At 39.1% G+C, this 26,820-nt stretch overlaps 1 protein-coding gene across 5 annotated transcripts in view; it reads right to left on the bottom strand.

The window, feature by feature from the left end:
* The window catches only part of RECK (reversion inducing cysteine rich protein with kazal motifs), a 150,645-nt gene that overhangs the window by 49,193 nt on the left and 74,632 nt on the right, over nt 1-26,820 (bottom strand). For 3 of the 5 annotated variants that reach the window (XM_025179693.2, XM_075921582.1, XM_025179697.2), the window contains exons 7-12: nt 11,191-11,224; nt 10,053-10,250; nt 9,478-9,745; nt 5,560-5,739; nt 4,168-4,380; nt 346-482 (exon numbers count right to left, since the gene is read on the bottom strand). In XM_025179693.2, coding sequence (XP_025035478.2) covers nt 346-482; nt 4,168-4,380; nt 5,560-5,739; nt 9,478-9,745; nt 10,053-10,250; nt 11,191-11,224 — 1,030 coding nt within the window. Of the gene's footprint in view, nt 1-345; nt 483-4,167; nt 4,381-5,559; nt 5,740-9,477; nt 9,746-10,052; nt 10,251-11,190; nt 11,225-25,229; nt 25,275-25,739; nt 25,780-26,820 lie in introns of those variants that run through there. The other 2 variants (XM_006113040.4, XM_075921583.1) reach the window with 2 other exon arrangements.

Raw genomic sequence — 26,820 nt, 5'->3', positions numbered from 1 at the left:
ATGTTTGGCTGTCTTCTTGTTTCTCACTACTTTTGGCTATGGTGGGATTCTTTCTGATACACAGGCTAGTTAACCTTTTCAAACAGACATTATTGTTTTGAAGTACATTAATATTAAGAATCAATGGGCCATATTTTCAGCTAATATAAATCAAAGCATATCCACTGAATCTGCAGAAGTATATCAAAGATGAAACCATGCTGGGGTTGTGGTCCAATACATTAGATGAAACAATTCTAGCTCAACAATGTCACGTGATTCCATTTTTGAACACGAAATACCAATTTTTAAAATTCAAAAGTATTTTACATTCCAACCTTGTTGCACAGATATTTTGGTACTTACTAAGATACGTATCCAAAGGGATACAATTCTCAAAGTCATCCGTTGGAGACAGAAGTTCACAAATGCTTTCAGCTGTGTAACCCTCAGGAAATTTATTTTGGTCTCCACATTTCTTGAGAATTTCCACACAATCTGATCTTCAGAAAAAATAATTATACAGCATGAACATACTACTTAAAGCAAAACATTTTAAAAAAGCATTAAAAAGTTCATTTCCCCCCAATCTTTTATACCATTCATCACACGGAAACAGACAGAGAGGTCTAAATTTAAGGTATTAAGATAGGGAATTATAGAAACTTATTGCTAAAACTGGAGGTTTTTTTCACTCTAGATTTGGACATCTTGTTTTGAGTCCTGTGGCACCTTAGGGCATATCTACACTGGGAAATTATTTCAAAATAAGTTATTTTGAAATAATAACTCCCGAAATAACTAACTCACTATTTCAAAATAGTGTGTCCACACTACAAAGGACCACTGAAATAGTGTATCGAAATAGTGAATTGTATTGAAATAATTGTATCGAAATAGCGAATCCACACTCACTGGAGGCTGCATCACATTTAAAGCCCCCGAAAGCACTCTGGGGAGGGAATCAGGAGAGTAGTCACTTCCTGTAGCTACTTCCTGAGGCTAGCTAAGACTCGTGCTTACAGGGGTTCCTCTCTAGAGCTGTCTCTCACACGTAAGTTCTCAGCTGCCTACTCCCTTGAAGGATAGCAAATTCATGCCGCATGCTCTGGTTCCCTTGCAGGCACAACAGCACTTACAACATGGAGCCGGAGCAGTGCAAGGCTCTTGGGACTCCTGCTGCACCTCATGGTGCAGTTTATCCACACTTCTCATCTGGTGCTTCGGGACCACAATGACCAGCCCAGATTGTGGGACCCCTTCACCCATACCCTGGTGCTCCAGATGCACAAAATTCCTTTCTATCCTCTGCACACCGTGCAACACTGCTTCTGGTGGAGGGAGACCAGTTCCGATTGGTGGGACCACATCATTCTGCAGCAGTGGGACAGCCAGCAGTGGCTCCAGAACTTCTGCCTGTGGAAGGCCATCTTCCGGGAGCTCTGTGAAAGGCTCACCCCTGCCTTCAGATGACAGGACACCAATCTGCAACCCACCATCTGCCTGCAGAAGCGTGTCACAATCATACTCCGGAAGCTTGCCACGCCGGACAGCTACCACTCCATTGGGAACCAGTTCGGCATTGGAAGATCCACAGTTGGGGCTGTCCTGCTTTGGGAAGGGGGGTGGACTCTTGTGTCCTCCTGAAGTCTCCTCCAACTCTATGACTCTATATTTCTATAGTTATATAGTCAAGGCAATTAATGGCATCCTACTGCAGAGGGTCGTCATCCTGGGCAACGTTGCTGCTGGATTTGCCGCTATGGGCTTCCCCCAATGTGTGTGGGGGCACTGATGGCAGCTCCCACCTGCCCCCCCACGTGTAAACATGTAACTACTAAAAAAAAAATCCAGTGATTACACATTTATAAATGTTTGTTAACATCCCTAAAAGAGCCACTGGTACAACCCAATCCCAACTATGGGCCTAAGTGTCCACCCTGTAAGCTCCCTTCTGGTATTGAGGCAGAAACCAGGACAGGCAAGTAACATTTCTCCTGAGGAAAATTACTAGGTTGGGATACATAGGATCCCACTTCAGAGACTAATGAGAACAAAGATCAAGGAAGTGTCGTATCCACTGGCACTGCAGAACATGGCTGAGGCTCTGAAGAATGGGAGCTGGGAATACTATTTGCAGTTTTCCCCTGGATATTACTGGTATACTGATGGCCATTTCCAGTGCTGCTATCTGGTGCTGAAGTGAAGCTGCTGAGCAGTAGACAGTACCCAGGAAATGCCCTGCAATACTGTGGCAATAAAGTGGCTGATGAAAATGCTTCTGAAGCTGGCCTAAACAGTCTCGCACTATGCTTTGGAGTCAATGAACTCCCTTATTTAGAAGTGTGCTCTGAGGAGTGCTTCCTCTTTGCCTGCACTTGAGTCTTTAGAAGAGCTCATCCTCTGAGTCTTTTGATGATTTCCAAAGCTTTTTCTTCACAGTCAGTGATACTGATCTGCTTTTCAGAATTCGTGATGCCAGAGATGTGCTAATAACAGATTCAGAGGTCTCTAGTATGTGGACCAAGGTGATAGGCTTAACGCCAATTCCATCAGCAGACATTTAACCCGACTGCCCTGTCTTTTTTTCAACAGGATGTGAAGCCATTACAAATACCAGATTTGCCTCAGACAAGCCTCCCCACCAAGCACTTAAGGCAACTGGATGTGGGTGTATAAGGTATAGCCTTACTGCAAAAGTAGCAGGCCTTGCAAGCACAGTGTATTGCCACTACCACGGCTAGTATCCAAATTGGGTACCAGAACCACACAAAACAACCTTGTTATTTTACTAACAAAACTAAACAACATTAAACATGGGTACTGTATACAGCTATCGAGAAAAAACAGCAGAAGGATACAGAACTCCAATAACCATCACAGGCAGTATGAAGAAACTGAAGGGTTTGGGGTACCTCGGTTTTTAATGCCTGTGTGATATTCATGAGATAGAAGAGGGTGTTTACGCCACTGAGGGGTACTGCTAAGGGTAAAAACTCTCCAGCAACTACGCCCTGACACACACAAATATTTACAGTGGAATGGACATGAACAATTACTTGACTACTGTGGATTTTTACCTGTCTACTGGCTTCATTACAGGCAGAAGATAAAGAAAGTACTTTTACATATAGGCTGTGTCTACGCTGCTGCGATCTTGCACAAAAGTGGCAGTTCTTGCGCAAAAACTTGCTGCTTGTCTACACTGGCCGTGTGTTCTTGCGCAAGTAAACTGACATTCTAATATATGAAATCAGGGCTTCTTGCGCCAGAACTCTGACACTCCCGCTCAGGAATAAGCCCTTTTGCGCAACTGTTCTTGCGCAACAGGCCAGTGTAGACAGGCAACAAGAATTTCTTGTGCAAGAAAGCCCTATGGTTAAAATGGCCATCAGAGCTTTCTTGCGCAAGAGAGCGTCTACACTGGCATGGATGCTCTTGCACAAAAGCATATCTCTTGCACAAAAGCACATGCCAGTGTAGACGTTCTCTTGTGCAACTATTTTAACGCAAGAACTCTTGCGCTAAAGAGTTTTTGCGCAAGATCATGCCAGTATAGACGTAGCCATAATGTATACTAAGTAATCAGGCTAAGAAGAGATGGAGGAAATACCCTGGTGAACACACGAGAGGAAGCACCACACTCTGAACCCCAGGAAGATTTAACTCTTGAAACAAAGACAATAGACCCTAGAAAATATAAGGGGAAGAAAAAAAAAAAAAAGACATTCTGGTTATTCATCATTTAGGGGACAAAGGGTCAAGCGCCTTCTCATTCTAGGAATGCTGGATTCTCCTACTCCAATTAATTTGATTATATAGTTAAATGAGAAAGTAAGACTCTTTCAGTAATAATGTGCTGTAATACATTAGTACTTGCTTACAAAATCAGATTAAAATACTTTAAGTGAGGTGAAATTTAGGATACTCAAGACAAGTCAAACTCCTGAAAAGGGCGCAGTAGTCTGGAAAGGCTAAGAACCACTGCTCTACACTACAATCAGGTAAGGGCTTAGTACTTTCAACTCCCTTTGACTTTACTGGTAGTACATCAACTATTCAAAATCACATTCCATCACTGTTTGCCTTTTCTAACACAAATCAAACCCAGTAGTATAGCAAACTGGCTTTGGTTTATATGTAAACTGTAAAACTACTAAAGTTGAAAAGATTTATCAGTGTACTTACTTGCAGATAATACTTCCTCTAGATTTACTATGACAAGGTTTAATTTGCAGTGAGCAAGCAATTGCCTTCCACATTTCTGGTTGGCATTTTTTAATGTCAAGAACAGGAATGTTTATAAATGGCATCTTAATACTTCCTTTCTCCCAAAGCTTCATGTCATTCATGGCTCCTTGATCTGACTGAGCACTGCAACTTCTAAACAGTTCTGTTGGTCTTAAAGGAAAAAGTTAATATATCTTATTTATATAGGGAAAATGAGTTTACTTTATATAACAAATTCTACAACCCTATGCTCTGTGTCTTTAGTGGTAAAAAAGACAATTGTGTACGAAGCCTGAAAGGAAATGATTTTGGAAAACTATTTCAAGAAACTACCTTAAAGGTAATAAAAACGAGAAAAAGTGTTTAATGAATGAAACACTTTTTTTAAGTTCTACTTGTTGGGTGAAATGCTGATGCCATTAGACTTCAATAGGGCCAAGATTTCACCTGTTTTGCCTACATCATTATCTGTAATTTCTAGACAAAGTTGGAAGGATCTTACTTAATTCAGTGACAGACTTTTATATATAGATTTAAAATTCTTCATGTAATCATTTTTGAGCTTGTATCTTATTTTTACATATAAGGGACAAGATTAAAAACAAATACAACTGTATACTTTCAAAGCACATTCACCACCATCAAGATCTGCTGGGAAAATTCAATGTTTAAAGAAGATGCCAGAATACAACTCTGATTTTTATAATTCTGAAAGAATAAGAATTCTGAAAAACAACAGATCAGTCAGTACAAGACATCCTAATGCTCTTTCTGGAAAATATTAAAATCTAATATGAAAACTATGTCTTTTGACTACATTTTGCAATGTACGGTACACACAGTATTTAAGATAATCAATATTTGTTTTGTTTTGAAGAACTGATGGCTTATTTACAAATTGACAATTTGGGCTCAGAAGTATTTCAAACTAAAAACAAATCAGTAATATAATAAAAAGGATCACATGTTGTAATCTAGAACTAAACACATATCTGAAACAATCAAATGAACAACAATGAACAAGAAAGCAAGCAATGTCTATTTGTCTCTACAATGAGCAGCATGTTACCAACGAGTAACAAAAAGATTTTACTGTAACCATGAGCTTTTATTCTGATCACATCATAATAGCATTGAATATGTATTTATGAAGTGCGCTTTGTGCTTCAAAACTAAATTTGGTTTCTCAAGAACCTTTCTAAAATGTTTTATTTTATTAATGAAACAAAAACTATCTGGTTACAAAACAATCTTTGGGAAAATTATAATATAACATGAAGAATATAAACCTGAAAAATGTACTCAAATCACAGGAATTTCTCTATGAAATACGTAATGCATTTTACCTACCTGTTATTAAAATTAGTGCAGTAAGTGAGATTTCTACAGCCCAGCTGACAAGGTTCTCGTACATCTGCTAAACAGGTCAACATGGAAACTTCAACTGGGCTATATTCACAAACACGATCAAATTCTTGCCAACTCTGTGTATTGCCCCAGCTTGAGCTATAAAGTTTAGTGCACAACTCCCTGAAAAATCAAATTAAAATAAAAGCAATTTTTCAGAAGTCTTGTACTATGAAAGAAAGTACATGTCCTCATCATGAAAGCCTACATCCTTGAAAATTCTCACTGAAGTGTTTGTTTTTTGATATCCAGACAGTTTGAAGGATTGGGCCCAATATACAGCGGACAGACAGACAACTCTGGTGTTTTCCAGAGTGAGGTGTTTTCATTTAAGAAGCAAAGTAACCTGCTAGCTGTGACATTTATGTACAAAATGCCAAAATGCTAAGTGAGTACAACCAAATGCAAAGATGCTGTTATTTGCAGAGAGACTGAAACACCTGAAACTCTCTGAGGTGAGACTCAGCCCATCCATTTTGATGGGTGATAATAACTCAGGTGACAATAAGTAGAGCCCTCCACTTTATATCCACGGTTATCTGCATCCACAGATGTCCATGTGGTTATCCATTGCTCAATTTGTGGTTATAGATTTGTATCCATGCACGGCTCTAACAATAAGGAGGGGAAAAGTTCTAACCCAGGGGTGGGCAATAATTTTTTGAAGGGGGCAAAGGGGGGGAAACACTTCAAAAATTTCCAAAGTAGTCATGGACCTCCCTGGAAAGGGCGGGGCCTCAGACGGAAGGGGCCGGGCCTTGGGCACAAGCCCTTTAAATAGAAGCAGTTGAAAGGGCTCACACCTCCCCGGCAGCTCCCAGACAACACATTCGGGGCCACGGCCTGGATGAAAGGGCTAGGCAGGCTGAATGTGGCTCGCTGACAGCCTCTTGCCCAGCCCTGTTCTAACCTCATCCCTTAATTTTAGATTATATACACTTATGTCCAAAGTGAGGAGAAAGAGGAGGTGTCAGTTTCCCCCCTTCCAAAACTTGAGGCAGTTAAGCAGCTTTTGTCGTCCCAAAATACACACTCCACTTTACATACATTCTAGGTGGCCAGCACTACAACCGTCCTATAAACATCTGTCAAGACCTCCAGCTTACCTTCCCAGATATCTATAATACAACTCCACACTGAAATATATAAATCTGCTGCATATTATATTGAAAAGCTGATGGCACATTAAAATAAATTGAGACTTTAACATCAAATTAAATAAACAACAGGAGTGACTCTGTATTGTTTGTTCTGCACTGTATTCTTCTGTCTTGCAGAAGAAGCATTTAATGAGTAATTCCAAGACACAACTGCTGGTATAAGATCCTGATTTCAATTGCTTATGACTTTGCTAAACATGCCAATTTTGGGCTGAAATTGTTCATAGTCTATACCCCCCTTAAGGGATGTAAGCAAGTAGTTGACTAGGCTTATCGGTTAATCTAGTCAACTACTCGCATTCCTCCCCCCCTTGCTGCCTCAGTATCAGAGGCAGCAAGGGGAGGAAGCAGGAGCCTAGCGGGCATAGGCTGCTTTTGTGGCAGCCTCCCTCACTCCCCGCCAGCAGCCTCTGTCTGCAGCGAGCTCGGACCACCCTGCGGTCAGGGACTGTTGCCACCCTACGTTGCTGCCTCTGATACAGAGGAAGCAGTGTGGGATGGCAGGTAGCTGGTCTGTTTAGGGATCTGGTTTTTAAACTGGCTCCCCTCACAGACCAGCTCCTGCCTGGCACTCTGCACTGCTGCCTCACTCAGAGGCAGCAGCACGGAGTGGCAGGGGGCTCCCTGGGAATTGAGCCAGACTGTACTGTCTGATGATCCTGTCACCGGGGACTACAGAATAGTCAACTAACCAATAAGAATTCATGCAGTCAGTCGACTATTCTATTACCCGACAGCTAACATCCCTAGTCCCCTTGAGGCAGAATTTTTTACAAAAGTTTCAGCCAAAACAGGTTAGCTGTTCAGAGAATGAAATCTAGGTAAAACAACGTGATTTTTCCCTATTACATTCTGGTGACTTTTTTTGTGAACAGCTCTAGTGTCCATGTGCTTTGGAGCAGGAACCTGAAATTTGGTTAGGAAGGTAGCCTTTTTATCAGAGATATAATATTTTGCTGTCTCTGTGAAAATTTTCCTAACTTTAGTCTATAAAGTGTTACCAGAACATTTGTTGGTTTTTTTCCTGTACAGATTAAGTCAGTTACCCCCTGAAGCTTTTGCCAAGTTGTAAGCCATTGGAGGAAAAAAAAGCAGTTTATACATGATCAGTAGATTTCTTTAGTTTTATGACTTAAAACTGATGACAAAACATACTTGAGCATTTTCCAGTTCTAGTATGAACCACACTGTGCATGCCCATCCCTACAGAGCATCCTCTTACACACAGAATTAAGGTTGCATAAGCAATCTCATTTCTGGTATTCCCTGACTTTTGCCAGCTTGACTCTGCTATCTTAATAATGTTTTTTTTTATAACATCACAGCCTGAAAGTCTACTGAAAAATAAATAAAATTATCTATAGGCATAGTATCTTTCAGGCATTTAGTCTTCTCCCAAATGCGTATTAAAATAAAGTGAAAACATTAAGGTTAATATCACACATAACACTGAAGATGAATTCTCAAAACAGATAACAATGAAGAGGTGAGGTTTTCTTTTTCTTTTTTAAATACATGAAAAAAGTCCTCTAAATGTCCAAATCAGTTTTGCTAATAACATTTGTAAATAAAAAATTGCAAATGGGTGATCTATTGCTGAGCTTAGATTTTACACACTAAATTAAGTGGCTCTTCAGGCAAAAGCTTAAGAAGAAAGAGGGGTTTATTATTGAAACCTTGACCTGCTAGACTTACCTTTTTAACCAAATTAAATAAATAAATAAACAAACAACAGCTGACACTCAAAGACAGAGGGAAAATGGAATGGAACATTTATAGACGATCAGAACATTTATGGAAGCACATTTATGGAAGATTTATAGAAGCAAGCAAAGAAAATCTGAAAGTGTACCACTGCAACCCTTTAGAAGTCTACTTTCTGTGGACATTAACACACACAAACTTTACTATGGCAAAACAGATTTTTCTAGCTTGAATATTGCCACAACCACATTTCAAATTGTTAATGATTGTAAAATTTCCAGTTTACACTATATTGCTAGTTGCTTAGGTTACACAGTATTTTTTCTATAATCTCTCTCCAACATCAGGTACGCTAGGATTATTATAAATTACTGCATAATTTGTACAGTAATTTAAATAACCCATGTAACAAACTACATAACAGTTATGGTTAACTAATTCAACTCATGAACCATTTTAATAATTAAAATTTAATTATTCAAACATTAATTGGTACAAGACATGAGACTTGAAAAAACTCATGCCATTAGAATAAATTTTATATTGTGAACTGTTTACTCACAATGTAGCTTTTGCTGGTAAAGGCCTTTTTGGAAATTTTCTCAAGTATATATTTGTGGTGGGTCAAACTGGAAAAATATATGTAGTTGAAACTTTAACCTATTCTCCCATCATTAATTCTCATCAGTAACCACATCAACCTGTCCAAGTTTATGCCAGTGCAATCAGCTGCCATGGATACAGCATATTCACTGGGTGTTTCTCCTACATTTGTTTGATACTCCTTGGAGATAAGAGGAATAGCTGTTAAGTTTCTTAAAAGTTAAGACTGAAGCACCAGACAACTGACATCATGGAGAGGAGCCAATATGCTGAACTTCTACACACCAATCCAATTTGAAACTTGAATGAGAACATCTGTCATCTGGGAAACTTCTGGAGCATTTTTACTATTAAGTGTTTATAACAAGGGAGTGATAACAAAAAGACTACTCACCTACATGTAGAAGTGTTTGCTTTAGAACAGCAATGCAATTTAGCTCCATCAAGGCCTGTTGAAGGAGGAGGGTGCACAGTAACTCCAGGATGAACAGACCTTGAACTCTCAAGAAAGCACTGCCAGAGTGGATCTTGAGGCAGAGGCATTGTTTTACATCCTTCTATAAGTCCATCAACAATTTCAAGTTCTGTTTTCATTGACATCAGAATCCTTTTACAAGCAGTTTGGCAGGCATAATCTTCTGCTCTGTCACAACAATACAAACCTAAATATTCAAAAGAATAAAAATTCTCATGTATCAACTGGCAACTTTTAAATGGCAATAATAAAAAGTATTCTTTCCCATGGTGCTTTACATTAAGATATGTTGATAAACATATTTAATACAATCAATAGCAATGGCAAGCAGATGCTTCTTTAGTTTTAAATACTAGCGGACTAAAGTCTCCGAAGAAAAGCAGAAAGTGATCTATGACATTAATAGATTAACAAATAACATTTCATCCAAAAATCTTACAATATCCATAAAATTGTTATTTTATTTTATAATGTCATAAAAACATTTTACTTACTATCTGTAGGGTTTCTCATTGGATAAGACTGGGTGTAGTTGTTCACACAGTGTATTAGCTGAGGGCTAATAGAAGCACAATAACTTTCAACTGCTTTTATTTGAGAAGGACCAGGAGAAGAGTCCGTCCGAAAAATTGCTTGACAGTATTCCCGGCAGTTTGTATGATGTCCTGCGTAACTGCAACACACTGATCCCACTGGAAACACATGAAAAAACAACTATGTGTTTCTGTACCCAGAAACAAATACATAGAAAAAGAACATATGTACTCCACAGATAAATACACTCAAAAGGCTTAGAATGATATTCATGGTACTATTCAAAAGAAGGAGTTCATTTTTGCAAATTCTACTAAAATAATTATCTGGCATCTAGAAAGTCTCTCTCTCTCTCTCTTTCTCTCTCTCTGCAGGCTAGGTAAAGAGACATTTCTGGTCTACTAAGGGTGAAAAAAGTGTTATGCTTGAGAGTTTTGGTGATAGTCAGATTTTCATTTCATGTATTTTGTTTCATATATATTTGTAATACAATAATTTTGTCAAAGTGTCAAACCATGATCTAAATAAACAAATTTTCTGTAACCAACCTCGAGGCTCAAACATGAACACTAAGTTGAATTTTATTACACTTTTATCTTTAACAACTTAATATTAATTGGGAACATTTCAACATAGAAGTTACAAAAGGTTACACCCCGATCCAATAAGTCTGGATCAGTCACAAATATTTGTTGCTACATTATTAAATACATACATAGACACGTCCTAGGAAATATTTTATCAAGAGATAATTCCACATGTGTAAATGTTTTATGTATTCCCCTTCATTTTTTCTACCAAGACATACATTTCTGGCAAGACAGCAGCTTTGTGGATTGAAATTTCATTTGTCTGTTACTTATTTTTCATTTTAAATCATAAAATGAAAGAGTAAAATAGCAGAAACAGATGACTAAGAAATTGTTCAACATTTAAGCATATAATTTTACTTATGTGACTAGTCCCATTTATTTTACTTATGAACTCCTGCCCCAATGTATCCCTGGCAGGTGTAGGGGTAAAAATACTGGGACTACAGAAGGGAAAATTAAAATGGACCAAAATATTAATAAAATTAACTATATATAGAATACTTACTCTCATTTCTGTTAATGCAACTAAAAAGAGCATTCTGCAAACAAAACAAAAAACAATTACCACAAAACAAAAAGCATTTTTCATATCAATAAAAGTGGTTAGCAATTTCTTAACATTACACATTATTAACAAATGGAATTCATTGAAGAAACATTCTACTGTTAAGTTGTACCTAAATAGTATAAGCAAGCAGAAGTGGAAGTAGTATATAATGGGTAAAAGTACATATTTGCTTAAAAATAAGGAAAATGAGGTAAATAAAAAGAATTTAAAAGACTATGTATCATTCAAATTTCTTTTTGCATATTTTAATGGAACATATAGGAAAGTTAATCACATAGACAGAAAGATGATAAACTACCTCAATGATAAGAAATATGATATACAAAGACACAGCATTAATGACTGTTAATTAAAGGACAAATCCTGCAGTCTAAATTCCCACAGAAATCCATAGGTGTTTAGCCTGCATAAGGAATCAATGCGCACTGTAAACTAGGGCCCTCAGTGAGTCATGTCCTTCGGAGGCAAATGAAAGTACAGGAAATGACAATTATGGAACAACAATATTACTGTTACCAAAACCATTAGAAAATTATAATTTAAAAGTGCAGTGGACATACAAGAAAGTGTTTCCCATCTAAAATGAGAAAGATTATAAATAAGTCTTGTAAGCATAAAAATGTGGGCACACACAAATTTGACAATAACATGGCTTACTAGTTAAAACAAAGAACTAGGTGGCAAGCAAATTTTGTATTCTAATCCCAAATAAACAAGCAGGAAAACTCACATGACCTCACTGAAAGGCCAGCCTGAAAAGCAGAGAGCCTTATTCGCCAGCTCAATCTAGATTTACAGATATGAATAAATAATAAGCTCTTAAGGACATGAATAAGTAGTCTGGGTGTACAGAATTTTTAAATACTGATATTTACTTGGGGTGTAATTGAGTAATGGGCTGTAATTATCTAGTTTTACAACTCATCTTGATAAATTTCAGAACATGACCAGACGTAGTGACCAAGGAAGTGACTTCAAGTCCCATGTCCCTATGCTCCCACCAAAAAAAACAAAACAAAACAAAAAAAAAAACCACCAATTTAAATCGCGGCTTCATTTGCCTTTGCCTATGTGTCTAATCTACATGCCTCTGATGACAGAGGCATGTAGTCTAGACACACCTTCAGTGAAAAGTCAAAAAAATTAGTGCATTCATTTTCCATTTTTGAATCTCAAACTGTAACACCAATATAATCAGGGCTCGACAAATAATACAATCTACTCGCCAAGAGCGAGTAGATTGTAACCCGGAAGAGCCGGGTTCGGGCGATCTGTGCATGTGCAGAACGCGCAGATTGCCAGACAGCGCGGCTGGCAAGTATAGCTCGCCGCGGTTCAGCGAGCCCTGAATACAATAATACGTGGACAAAAACTGCAAGATTTTAAGTTTAAAAATCCCTTTTCCTTTTAGAATACTTTAACTAGAAAAACTGGAACAATTTTATTGTCTGGGATTTTGAGGAAAAAAAACTTATTTTTATAAAAATTAAATTTTAAGCGAAATCTGTTATTTCTAATTTAAGTTAATTACAAATTTCATTAAAACTCTTCACCAGATTTATTGACCTAGATTTTTGCTCAGCAGCAGTTTTAAAATGTGCCTTGTTTCTTTATGCCTCAACAAACTAAGACAGGAAAAATTATTACATTATTCATCACAGGAAATAAACAAACAACTGCAAGAGGACTGTCCTCTAGATCAAGGCTGGGCCCTCCTTCCAGGCAATGGCTCAGGCAGCAGGATCCTATTTAAATGGCTCCTTGCTCCTGGTTGTGGTGAGGCTGGATTTGTGAGCCTTTTAAATAGCTGCAGCAACCATGGGCGGCTGCCAGGCAACATGGTAGTGATGGGGACAGGCGCCACAAGCCCTTTACTGTATTTTTACTTCAAAGCCTCTGGCCCCAGACAACCTGGGGGCAGGCTAGTTCCCAGCCCCGCTCCTTCTGCCCAAGACCCCAACCCTTCCGGGGCCTTGTGTGGTGCCAGCCCGTGACCGTGTACCAAAATTCCCTGAGTGGCCTCCCTGTGAAAATTATTGCCCACGGCTGCTCTTGATCCACACTAATAGGAGACAAAAATCACCCAAACAGGAAGACTGTTTCTGGGAAATGGGGACCAGCCAAAGATGGAATGATCATAACACAGACCCAGAAACTAAAAAGACAAAAAACTCAAACACATTACAAAACTGACTTCTTATACTGTTTAAAGAAAAAAAAGCATACCAAAAGGTTGTAATAAAAGGGGGGGAAATGATAAAGGATGCATCGAGATGCTTCTTTCTAGATGAGATGAGATATGCCTGGAATTTGATTGAGGGGTACTGTGGAATGACCATAGGGGGCAGCAAGCACCTCTGCCAGAAGCCACTGCTGGCAGCACCCCATACCCTAGGGAGCAACTGCTGGCTGCTGTGCAGCCCCCGCCACTCCTGGGACGCCCCCGGGCAGTGCATATGCACAGCCTGTGAGGCCCCTGCCCTCCCTATGCAGGATCCAGGAAACACCAGTAAGAGGCCTGTGCTCCCTCCCCCCAATCCTGGAGACCTGTGTGATACTCCCTCTGCCCCAGGGAGTGCTGGCAGGTGGCCTGTGTTCTCTGTGTCCCCCCCTCAACCCTGGACTGAAGCACCACCCATCAGCACTGCGAAGAAGCTGGCAGCCAGGGTGCACAGCCCCATCCTGCTCAAGACTGGACCTGGACCTGGACCTGGACAACACTGGTAAGCCTTCTAGCCTACTATACATTTGAGAGAGTTTATCTTTCTGTGTTTTCTATCACCCTGTTTGTTCAAGAACTCCTCGTAAGTGGCATACAAATTGACTACCAAATGTGGTATACAAATTCCTCTTATCATAACTTAAAACAAGGTGAGGGTTTGGTTGTGCCATTATGAATCCTGTGATTCATAATGGGGACATTGATGGCTGTTCTCCTTTGTCATAGCGCAAGAGAAAAGTGCAGAGTTTGATGCATTTCCCACTCTGGCAGGGGAGACTAACCTGAACCTACTCCAGCTCCAGCCAGGGGACATGCATGCCTCCCCTGGCTGTGCCCACTGGAGCTGCAGTGGCCATGGAGAGATACTTCTCATCTGACTCAATGTGCTACGATGAGAGAGGGCTGGGACAATCCTCTCTCCCCAGGGTAGCCTGTACCCTTCATCCCAAGCCCCATCTCAGAGTAATGATTAAAATTAAGAAAAAAATCCACAAAATTAACTGAGCTAGGGACTCAAAGAACACTCGGAAAATCTTCTAGTATTAAATAAAAGATGTCCAAGTTCCTTCATCGATGTCCCAATCTTGCTCCCTGTGAAATCAGGTAGAGAGTTCTCTTTTTTCCTCTTCTCTGGAAGATAATGTAGAACAATGTTCCACACACTTATCCTTAAGACTATTTTAAACTGAAAAACACATTGTTACTCCTTTTCCCCTTTCCTGTTCCATCTTCTCCATTTTAACTCCAAGCACACCCATGTTAAAAACATTCATAATTACTGAAGAAGCCACATGACTTGCACATTCTTTCCTAGTTTCCCATAGTTACGCCAGACATTTTGGTCTTTTGGGGTGAGGGGTTTGGATTTTTTTTTAATTTTGCTTGTTTTTTAATTTTTGTTTTCCCTTTATGTCTATTTAGACCATGAACTCTAAGATCAAGAGCTGTCTCTTCCTACATGGTTATGCAGCATCTAGTATTTTGTGGAGGCCATAAAAACAATAACTTGTTATATTATTGTTGGTCTTCCCTAAAGAGTAGTCATGAATACATCCTGAGGGGAAATGCATCTCACTGTGTAGCTCTACCCTATATAAGACCTATCAAGGGTAAAATCCTGGTTCAAAAAACTAGTGGACAAATAGCTGTTACCACGGAGACCTATCAGCACTCTCCTTAAGAAACTCACTGATGTGTAAAACTAAACGCTAACAGGAAGCTTTTTTATCTGAGAGCAGAGATACAAAGTCATCAGAAAATGACATATATTCTAAAAACCAGAAGAAGCTAAACGAGTTCCTTACTGAACTGAGAGCTGCAGGAAATTTACTCCTAGTGAGTATGAGTTACAAGACAATCAAGCATTCTTGCTTCTGTTTTAATCCTCCCTAAAATTAGGGGTTTATTTTAGGTTGAGAACTAAATTGCAAGTCCAGGCTTTCTCCCTCCTTGGTGCAGTCATCACATTAACTAGGGTAGCAAAATGCTGTTTTCTACTTAAACTACAAAGCTGATACATTATCTAGCAACTTTCAGTCTCGAGCTAATTACTAGCAGAGGAACACAGTTCTATCATTACATTTTGCAGTAGACAGTCCAATTCTTCTGGTAGTGGTAGAAAATGATTTACCGTATAGCAAAATTATTTTCCACTGAAACCATAGACAAGCACATTTCTAACTTCTAAGTGTTACTATAATAAATTCAAGTTAATGAGTTACTCAGATGTCAATTATCAGTCATTCTAACTACAAGTAGTCATTACTGATGACTTGTTATCCATAGAATGGCTGATAATTGATGTCTCAAGAACTCATGACACCAACACAGTATAGAATTACTAAAAATCAATTAAAGCAACATACCACTATACCACACAAAACTTCAAAAGGCTTTCTACTCAACATAATGATCCTCAAACAAACAAACAAAAAATTACTAACAACATCCTCTCCCAGTTCTTATATCACTTCTCATTAGTTGATATCAAAGATCTTTACAAAGGACAGTATCATTATGCCAAAAAAATCCAAGTTTTATCTTCATTCTTTCCACTACTGCCTTGGAAAGCTTTATTACTCTGTTTTAATATTTATTTCCCAATATACAGCAGTACAGTAATTCCTCATTTAACACTATAGATATATTTCAGAAAATGATTGTGTTAAGAGAAAACGTGTTATGCAGGGTCAATTTTCCCATTGAAAATAATGGAAAAAGTGGGGGGTGCGTTTCCAGCAGTGGTGTCTGTTGGGACCGGGACATAAGGTTGGGAGAGAAAGGGGTCCGGGTTACAGCAGGGCGGGGAGGTGTTTGGCTCTTGGGAAGGGAAGGGGAAGAGAGGGATGGGGGATTGGGAGTATGCTCCTGTGACGGGTCTGCCAGGACCCACTCTGCGTCCAGCAAGGGGGGGGGGGGGAGTCGCCGGAGAACGGCACAGTGAGCGGCAAACCCGCCGACGCTTTGCAGGGAGGCGGGGGAAGCCCTGTGCAGCTGCCAGCGACGGGCTGGCTGGGGAAACCCAGCCGCCGGCCTGCAAGCGGGGGTGAAGGAGAGGGGGCAAGGCGTCTGGTGAGGGGGAGGCAGCAGGGAATGGCACGGCAAGTGGCGAACTCTCCGCCGCTTTGCAGGGAGGCGGGGGAATCCCTGCGCAGCCACCACCAACAGGCTGGCTGGGGAAATGGTGTTATTTCGGGGACGGTCGTGTAATTCAAAAAACGTTCCCTAAAAAAAATCATGCTATTGCGAAAACATGTTAAGCGGGCACATGTTAAATGAGGAATTACTGTAACTCATAATGTGTCCATCAGTTCCTTTTCCATCACTGATGGTAGAAAACTTTCCATAAAATATTGCTGCTGCCACATCAATATTCACTTCAGTTCTTTTGTGTAGCAATTTTTCACTGGGTTAACTTAAGATTTTATTTCTTTCCTTTTCTGCCTTTCAGACAAATCCTCTTCCCTTCCCCATGTCAACTAATTGAGCTGAGAAAACAGAACTATTATAAAAAAAATTGAAATAAAAAGATTTGCATTTGCAAATGTTAATTGTTCTTTCTTCAATTTCTCCCACCACTGAACAAGACATAGAGGAAGAAGCATACATTTTAAAGATTCTTCCTCCCCTCCTGAAAGGTGGGTGTAGGGTTGAAAAGTAAATACACTTATTCTTCCACCAACCATTTATTTATACAAAATTTGCCCAATATCAAAATAGTCTGTCAAAAATGTTTTTGACAAAACATTAAAATTTTTGAATAGCTCCAACTTGTGCTTTTGAAAAATAATTTCAAAAAAGCATTCTAGAAACATTTCAGAATCATAACACATCCCAACTCTATTGCTATTGAATTTGAGTATTGTGTTGCAATGATAATACTTTTATATGAATAAATAAATAATTTAGGCATAAAATGATAAATCAATCGTACTTGTTTACTTTATTTGTTTGGGAAAGATATTGTTCTTCCCCTTTTGTTAGACATACAAAACATCAGCTTTATTTGAATTTAAAAAAAATGAACATACTTCCAGGTTACTACCCCGAACTTCTCAAATGTAATGATCTGACTTCAAGTTAAAATATCAGCAGATCTGTGAAGAGGGTGAAACTCCTCCAATCTCCTCTGAGCCCCAATACCATGACAGGAAATTCCCATTTAGAAATGAAAGGCCTGTCCCAGAAAAGTCAGGATCATGAAGCCATTTGCCTACATTTTCAAGAGTGAGTAGTGATTTGGGGCACCTCAAGTTTTGAACAGCTTAAGGGAACCTGATTTTAAGAAGTATTGAATAACTAAACTGCCCACAGAAAATCAGGTTCTAATATGTTTCAGACTGGACATCCAAAAACACTGGCACCTAAAATCACCCACCATATTTTAAGGTTTAAGCCTTTATATTATTAGTGCATATCCATTCTATAAGTATAATCATGTTCTGTAATAGTTTTGTTATAATAATCCAAATTGGTTAAAATAAATGTTTTAATCATATCCACATAACAGCTTTGTTGTTAAAACACAACCACCTGTCAGTTAAGTTTTTGCATCTACACCAGACAAGCTGCCCAATCATGTTTGTATCAATATAATTCTGGGAAAATCTGGGTAGCTTTTCAATAGTACCCAGAGGAGAGTGCGCCCAGAAAGTATGGGCATTCCCCGGGTTACATGGATCCGACTTACATCGGATCCCTACTTACAAAAGGGGTGAGGCAACCCCGCACTAGCTGCTTCCCCCCAGCAGACCAGGGAGACGCGAAGCTAGCGCCCCCCTCCCCCCCAGCAGGCCAGGGAGACGCAGAGTGGCTTTTCTCAGCAGACACCTCAGCTTGAGAATAAAGGACTGAGGGAAGTGAGGTGTGGGAGAATAAAACTGAGCTCTGGAGAAATGTTTGGCTAGAGTTTCCCCTACAATATGTACCAGTTCCGACTTTCATACAAATTCAACTTAAGAACAAACCTACAGTCCCTATCTTGTACGTAACCCGGGGACTGCCTGTATACACAAAGCTGTAAATTCTGGGCTGTCTGGTTGTACCGAGAGCTGGTAGACAGAAGGATCAACCAAACCAGTCATTTAGGCAGGGGGAGTGGATTCTGTCTGTATAATAAATAGGGTTTTGAACCGGACAGTCCAGTATCTGAGCTTTCTGTTTGGGAAACAAATTGAGAAAATATAAATGAGAAAATATAAATGTCCGGTATTTTCTAAATAAGATGTAATGTAGATTATGAAGTAATGTCAAGTGTGTCCGGTATTTTTGTTGAAACCATCTGGCAACCGTAATAATAAAGCAACAGTGCTACCAATGGACCACAGTAATACAACTGTGCTACAAAGTAGGCTGCTGGCAAGGAAGCAACAGTAGTAGTGGCCAGGGTTGTGTGTGTGTGTGTGTGTGTGTGTGTGTGTGTGTGTGTGTGTGTGTGTGTGTGTGTGTGTGTGTGTGTGTGTGTGTGTGTGTGTGTGTGTGTGTGTGTGTGTGTGTGTGTGTAACGGCAAACTCATTTAAAATTGTAGTGAGAACAGGACTTTTACAACTTTTAGGCCTAGTCCACACAGTAACGTTTAACCATTTGTACTCAGTGGGATGGTTTGCTCAGGCTGTGCCTTCTGATAGCAGAGAAGGCGACCATTTTTTTTTTTTTAAGTAACCATGGCAGCTACCAGCATTTCTCCTCACCAAGAGGCCCACAGTAAAATAGGGTTAACTTTTTCTTTATTTTGCAAAGATAAAAGGACCCCTGAACTGTGTCTGTGTAACCAAGTGAGCCAGTCCCTCTTCCTTTCCACTTTATGGACAGTAAAACACCTCCGAGTGCATTGCCCCATATGGTGCAACTCTGTGCTGCTGAGGATTAGCCAATTTCCCAGAAGGCACTGAAACAGTAATGCAACATGGTAGGATAGAGCTATACAAACATGGTTATGATGGCAGTCTAGAGAAGATGAGGCTGATAGGGAGAATGATACTAGTCTTCAAACATATAAAAGATTGCCATAAAGAGGACAGTGATCAATTGTTCTCAATGTACATTTAGGGTAGGATGAGCGGTAATTAAATTAATTTGCAGCAAGGGAGATTTAGATTGGGTATTAGGAAAAGCTTCCTAGTTATAAGGATAATTAAAAACTGGAAAAGGTTATCTAGGCAGGTTGTGGAATCTCATTACTCAAGGTTCTTAATAACAGGTTAGACAAACACATATCAGATAGGTAATCTTAATTCTGTCTCACTGCTGTGGACTTGACTAGATGATATCATTACCTCTCTTCGAGATGTATAATTGTAAAAGCTGCTACATGTTCATAAATTAAACTATTTGTAAATTAAGCTGAGTATGCTTTCATTGTAGTTTCTCTTAAAAGGGCCTATTACCCACAATTTTTTAACTAGAAGCATAGTCACCTTAACTAGTCACAATTAACTTTGAATTGTGATCAATAAGCTACCATCACAACCATCTTCCTGAATCCATATCTACCATCATAAATTTCTAAGTGCACTGTGGGAGAAGGAAGCTGATAAGAAAGAAAAAAGATAAAGGAAAGAACAAAACAGAGATCTGAAGGATAGGAGAGGAAGGGAAATGAGAAGATTTAAAAAAAAGGAGCAGAAAAAGGAATATGAACAATAAAATTACCTTACAGGAAAATGAGGCTAAAAAACAACTTTATAGAGAAAGGAAAAAGAAAAAAACCCACATCTGGTCTCCATTTTCAAAATACACATCTTACATTAAATGATCAAAGACAGCAAAATATACATTTATAACAATATTATCACAGAAGTATGATCAGTGTTTTTAAAGTAATCTATTCTGGCTGCTTCTGTAGATGAAGTTGCAATCCTCAATTTGTAATATAGTATTTTCCACAAAGAATTATGATATGATCTATATAGTAGGATGACTTTCAGGGAGGTATAAGATTTGCATACATGCCACTTTATGCTAACTAACCTAAATTGGCAACAAAAAAATCTCCTTATGTTTCATGGAAATGTTTAACTAGCTCTTTATTAACTGAAGCAAGTAATGTAAAAGGCAAGCAGAGTTTATTCTGAAGAGATGCTTTTTAGATTTCTCTGCAGTATCGGAAGATCTTTGAAGTTATTTTGGCAAGTACTGCAGGACCTAACTAGTTTCCCTCCTCTTAGAGCTCATCAGCTGCAGGCAATGGACTAATTAGGGTGTCAAGCACATTGTCTACCTAAGGAAACTGTAGATCAACAGAGAGGCTTCTGCATTTGCAGTTCTGAAAATAATTTCTTCTTAATGGTGGAATAATATGTATAATCAATGAAGGAAGGCAGCTAATGAAATTACTCTTATGGTCTAAGTAGGAAATGTGTATGCTTTTTGGCATTTACAATTCTACATTCAATCTCTCACTGTATCATGACATCTGAATTATGTTGACCATATGTGTGGAGCCCTGTGTGGATACAAAATTGGTATCTGCATCTGCAAAAATGATCCGCCAACATCCACATCCATGGATGGTACCACCTATGGACACAAAGTGGATATCTGCAAATTTGCAGGGTTCTAAATACAAAATTTGTATCTACGTCCACATCCATATTCATATCTGCAAAAGCGAGTCGTGGATATACACATCCACCTGTATCCTCTACATCTCATGGGAGTACCCTTGAGCTATTATAAAAAATTTAATAATATATTTTCCCATTTCTGTGGAATAGTTTTTAAATTAACCATGCTGCTTTTGGCAGGAGAGGAGGGATCAGAGGCCAAGGTTTCAAATAAGGACCTGATCTTTAATCTGAAATAAGATCCAAATGAAATAGGCAGAGAACTGCAGTTCAATTAATATGACTAGAAAAGCAGAAGATGAACATTTGTAGCTTATCTCAGAAATACAAAGTAAACATATACAATGTGTCTGATCTTGATTACCTGATGAAGACAATGCAAAGAAGGAAGAACCTGAGGGAAGTGCTAACTCTAAAGGAAAAAGTATCCATCACCGAGTGGATAATTTTCTACCCTTCAATGAGACAGAAAACAGAACTGTCCATTGTGGTAACTATAGTATCACCACTGAAGGGGCAGTTTTGGTTATAGATTCTTTCCTTAATTGATCTCCTTGCCTGTTTCTCAAGTCATCTGCAAATAAATTATCATCCTTCACAAGATGATGGGTGGCCAGAAAACATGTTTTAGCTGCCACTCTCAGATTTATGATCTCCCAGCATTACATCTGGATCTGAGCTCCTTTCCTTTATTTTGTCCCTTCTTCACATCAGGCTAGGGAATTGAACCGTACCTCACACATCCCATAGACGTACCCTAGCCCTTGGACCAGTGACTAGGGTTCTCCCATGGGATGTGGAAGATCCAGGTTCAATTATCTACTCTGCCTGATGTAGAGAAAGGATTTAAACAGGGGTATAGCTCCCATTTCATAGGAGAGCTCCCCAATTACAGGGCTATGGCATATTCTGGAGAAAGTCTCTGAATCTCTCCTGTTGAGGCACTTTCACTTTATATAGCAGTGGTGCGCAACATGTGGCCCACATGCAATGTTACCAGATTCCATTCATTTTTGCTTGCATATTTTTTTTCCTACCAGTATTACTAAACTGACACACATGTAAAACAAGGGCATGTCAAGTGAGGTGTATACTGATTGCACAGGACATTGACTGTGAAAGCTGCGCGCTCCCTCTGCATCCAATCAAAGTGCTGCTACGCTTCAATCAGCATGCCCCACAAATTCTAGTTACCCAAGTGCTGTTAGCATAACTATCCTTTCCTGGGAGACCGTCTTGGTTATGACAATCCTGCGGCCCACCGAGATGAAAAAGGACCACTCATGTAGCCCACTCATTAGTCTAGGTTGCCCTTCACCGGTTAAACAACCATTGGACATGAGACAGAGAGAATGACTCTACATCTTGGTAATTAGAAGAATCACCTTCAAAGTCCCTGCTTCAATAGCCAGTGAATCAAAACACCATTGACCAGCTCTAGAAATAAAGGACCTCAGAGAGAAGAATACCGATCTCTTAGGGTATATCTACGCTAGCCCCTTAGTTCGAATTAACAGTTAAACCTCATGGAAAGGTTTCTCTCGGAATTGCGCTTCTCTGCCACGTGTAGACGGGGGCAGTTATTCCGGGCTAGTCAGTTTCCAAAATGGCAACCAGCCAGGAACATGCTAATGAAATGCGGGATATTTAAATCCTGTGCTTCATTTGCAATTTCGGTCACCTTCATTAGCCTCCCTAGTTCGAACTAGGTGGCTAGTGTATATGTACCCTTAGATTCAATACATTCATGTCCAGTCTGATTTCTAGGGACATTCAAAGGCCAAGGAACAGTTGCATACTTTAGGGCATGGATGGGGAAACTCTGGCCGACAGGCTAGATCTGGCTCACCACTTAATTTCCATCTGCCCATGACAAATCTCCACACGGCAGGCCAGAAACTCTAGTATGTTCTTGTGACTCCTAGGTGCAAAGGAACTCAGGGGAGCTCAGCTCCGTATGTGGCTCCTGCCCCCAACACCGGCTCTGCAGCTCCCTTTAGCTGGGAACTGCGGACAATAGGATGACACCTATAATTGACTTTTACTGGGGGTCGGTCCCTGGAGAGAAAAAATGGTTCCCTGCTCCTGCTTTGGGGTATGTTAAACATTTCATGAGCCTTTTCCTCTACTAATGAAATCTAAAACTTTTAAGGACCCAAAAGCTCTTTAAATTGTTAATCTGAATACAATATTGAAACTACAATGATGGATATATCAAAATTTGGGCGACAACCTAAGGAAACTCTGAAGGCTCATCATGCTCTTGCTCTTTTTTACCATTAATATCAGCATTTGACAGCATATACTAATCATGCCAGCTAGAGACAATGACAATTCCCTTTGCTGGTGAAATAGGGGTAAATTATGTATTTCCCCATGGAAAGTGAAGTGGATCACTTTTCTCTAAGGGCCTTTTTGGGGTAGAAGAAAGCAAGTAAGGGGAAACTAGGATTCTCCTTATTGGTCACTTTACCCATTTGACCAAAAGCCACCTGGGCTTAGGGATAAGTGAAGCCCACACAGAAATTCATTTAAGAATTGAATTGAAAGGAGGTCTGGAACCAGAAAAGAAAAAGATCTAACATCTCTCTATCAGATAACTGCCAGAGTCAACATCAGATTCCATTCCAGATGGAGCAGAAGTCAATTCAGAAAAGCTCTCAAACCCTCTTATGTGGACATAACATACTCCCTATAAAAGAAGAATGAAGTGCAGTGATATGGGAAACCAGATTTCTTGGAGCCAGAAGAGATACTTCGCTAACTCTTAAGAAGTGGCAGTGAAAGTTGCTGCTAGAACCAAAGGAACAACTGTGCCAATACAGGGAGGCCAGCATAACAGCAACTGTTTGATCTCCTAATCCTGTGCTAGAGAGTCATGCTAAGCTACAGCCTTCAGACCCAATAATATACTGTCCTGGACTTATGGGATTCTTAGATGGTAGTCCAAGTAAGGTGTCCTAGAGAAATTGACTGATATCTCTATTTTTAAAACTTCTGACAGTTCATGATTTCTCAATATACAAGAAGTAAACTTGTGGACCAATCCCTAAGACATAGAATACCTTAGGTTAAAAGAGTCCTCAGATCAGGCAAATTTCTTGGGGAATATCAAACTGACCAAGACTTGAAACCGAAAGATAGATTCACTATACCAGCCATGCTTTACCACCACCCACCATGAGAAAAAACCCTAAGTCAAAACTCCTTTTTACATTTGGCCTATGGAGCAAAACTGGCAGAAACCCACCATTACACTTCAATGATTGCCACTAGCTTTACACAACAGGCTTGCTGGGTTGTAAAGAGTATTTTTACATTACAGGGGCCACCATTTGAAATCACACTTCCTTTTCAGGCTTGACCATGTCAGCCTTTGGAGACGAGTTTGAGTTTTCCAGGATCAGAACTCACAGTCAACGTATTTATATATTAAGGCTAACAGAGCTAGTCATAACTTGGAGTTACAAATACAAGCAATCAAATTGACTAACAAATTGGGCTGTTTAGTGTCCTGATAATTCAGACGCAGTATGGAGCTGAGGATGGTAGCAGTACCAAATGGCACCTTGCAATTGCACAAGCTGTTAATAATTCTAATGAATACCCATTTGCTCAAAAATCCCAGGTCTACTAAATACACTACTCTACAAACTAAAACTAGCAGAGAAAACAAGAAAATCTTGAGCCAATGTTCTGTTGAGAATGATGGATACAGAGGAACTGAGGACATTCGGGGACATAATGACATGTGTTCTTACAATGAACATTTGGATACAGGTGAAGGCATGTGCATTGCCCTAGGGATTACCACTTTCAGATGCTTCAATGCTCACAGTAACATTAACATATTAAAATTGTGAGCATGCAGAAGAGATCAGATGAGAAACAAAAATGTCAGGCTGCATTCGTCACAGGAAATTATTAGCAATATTCCCAGATTTCTCAGCCATTGACTAAAGCAAGAGTCCATGATCTAAAACAAAAAACTACCAATACAGTAACTCTGATACTGCTATTCACTGAATGTAAAAAGGTATGTTTGAGACATATTTTCCCCATACAGAGCACAGCATTTGAAGCACATGCTCTTTTGCTGCTTTTTAAAAGGTTTTAATTAATGTAGGAAACATGAAAAAGCTACACAAAATGAACTAAGATGTTGCAAAATTAAAATAAATAAAAATACCTTTTAACTGTCCCAGGAGCACCAGGAGGAGTGCCCAATATTGTTCTGTGCAAAAAATAATTTTTAAAGTGAATGTGAGGAACAGAAACTAAAAACTAAGGAACATTTCCACTTACATTTATCTAAGATGGCTGCTGCTATTACTACTAGAGTCATATTATTATTGGTCAATGTCTATAAGAGACGGTGAACTAAATTAAGAGAAACTTCAGTCAAGACTTATTAAAAGTGAGCTGCATATAGCAAGAAAAAAACAAACTGGAGTTTTTAATGTGTAGGGGAAAGCATTATTTGCAGTGTATAAGACTGACATTTGTAGTGTATAAAGGAAAGCTACAGTACTGGTCCATCATAAAAAGTGACGTCACATAGGCAATTATACTCTCTCAGCCTATTATTTTGAGCATTATATCCTACACTGTCACTCTCAGCATGGTAAACCTCAACTCTACACATGTTAATAAAAACTGATATGCAGTTCCCCCCTCCCTTACTTGTTTTTTTACCTACCTTTTTGGAAGGAGATGAACAGGACAGTAGAGAGCTGGAAGAAGTGAAGGAAGAAAAATAAGAGCTATAAATAGGAATAAAAAGGATGAAAGGAAGACAAGAGAGAACCGAAAAGGAGAGAAGAGAAAAGGGACAAAAAAAAGAGTTGAAAAACCCCTAATGAAAGAAAGTGTACTTCAACTCCATTTTAAAAATATCAGATACCATTGTTAAATTTTTAAATGTACTGATATGTTACTTGAATACAATAATAAATATTTAGTAATTACATTTGCTTTACATATTAAAGTAGTCAACAAAAAAATTATATAAACCCACAATTACAAAATTCAAGAAATGGGATGGAAATATACCATTCAAGACTTACATAGAATTCATACACATTTAAAAGGAAACTAATCCAGTAACATTTACTGAGGGAACAGTGTCTACAATAAACACTGTGAAAATTGTCACTTTGGTGACACAACGACTCTCTTGTGACACCAACTTCTAGAAAATTGCCTCTTTAGCAACATCATTTCATGTGCTTCCCTCTGATTTCTTCTCTACACATGCTTAGTCTTTTGTGGCCTTACCTCACTCTTCACATTTATTTGTGGGAGCTTGAAAGGAAACTCAGATTCAGTTCTCCCCTTAGCCTCAAGTCTCTGCTGATTGCTAAAAACACTAGTGCAGCTCATCTGACTATATGCAAAAGGTATCTTATGAAAGTTCTTGGTGTTATGTAATAACAAGCTATGAAAATTTGAAAATAGGGCATTAATTGCATTTCAGGTCCTTCTATTTAAGTTACCTAGCTCTTATTTGATGTGTGTTTAAGTACATAGTATGTGTGGGTTTGTATATATAACACCCCAGGAAAGGAAACTGGGAGTAGGAGTGATGAAATGAAAAGTCAGTGCTAGAAAATTCTCATTTGTCTTTGAAGTAAAGAAAGATCATCAACACATACATGTATAAAACAGAGATATACTGGTACATGCCAAGTTACATACATTCATCATATGTCTCATGAATTCTGTTCCAGATCACACAATGATTTTGGATTTGACCAGACATTCATCAACTGTTTTGTTGC

Source organism: Pelodiscus sinensis, chromosome 2 (genome assembly GCF_049634645.1).
Source record: "Pelodiscus sinensis isolate JC-2024 chromosome 2, ASM4963464v1, whole genome shotgun sequence".
NCBI classification, from domain to species: Eukaryota; Metazoa; Chordata; order Testudines; family Trionychidae; genus Pelodiscus; species Pelodiscus sinensis.
This window is presented reverse-complemented; position numbering and strand designations above follow the sequence as displayed.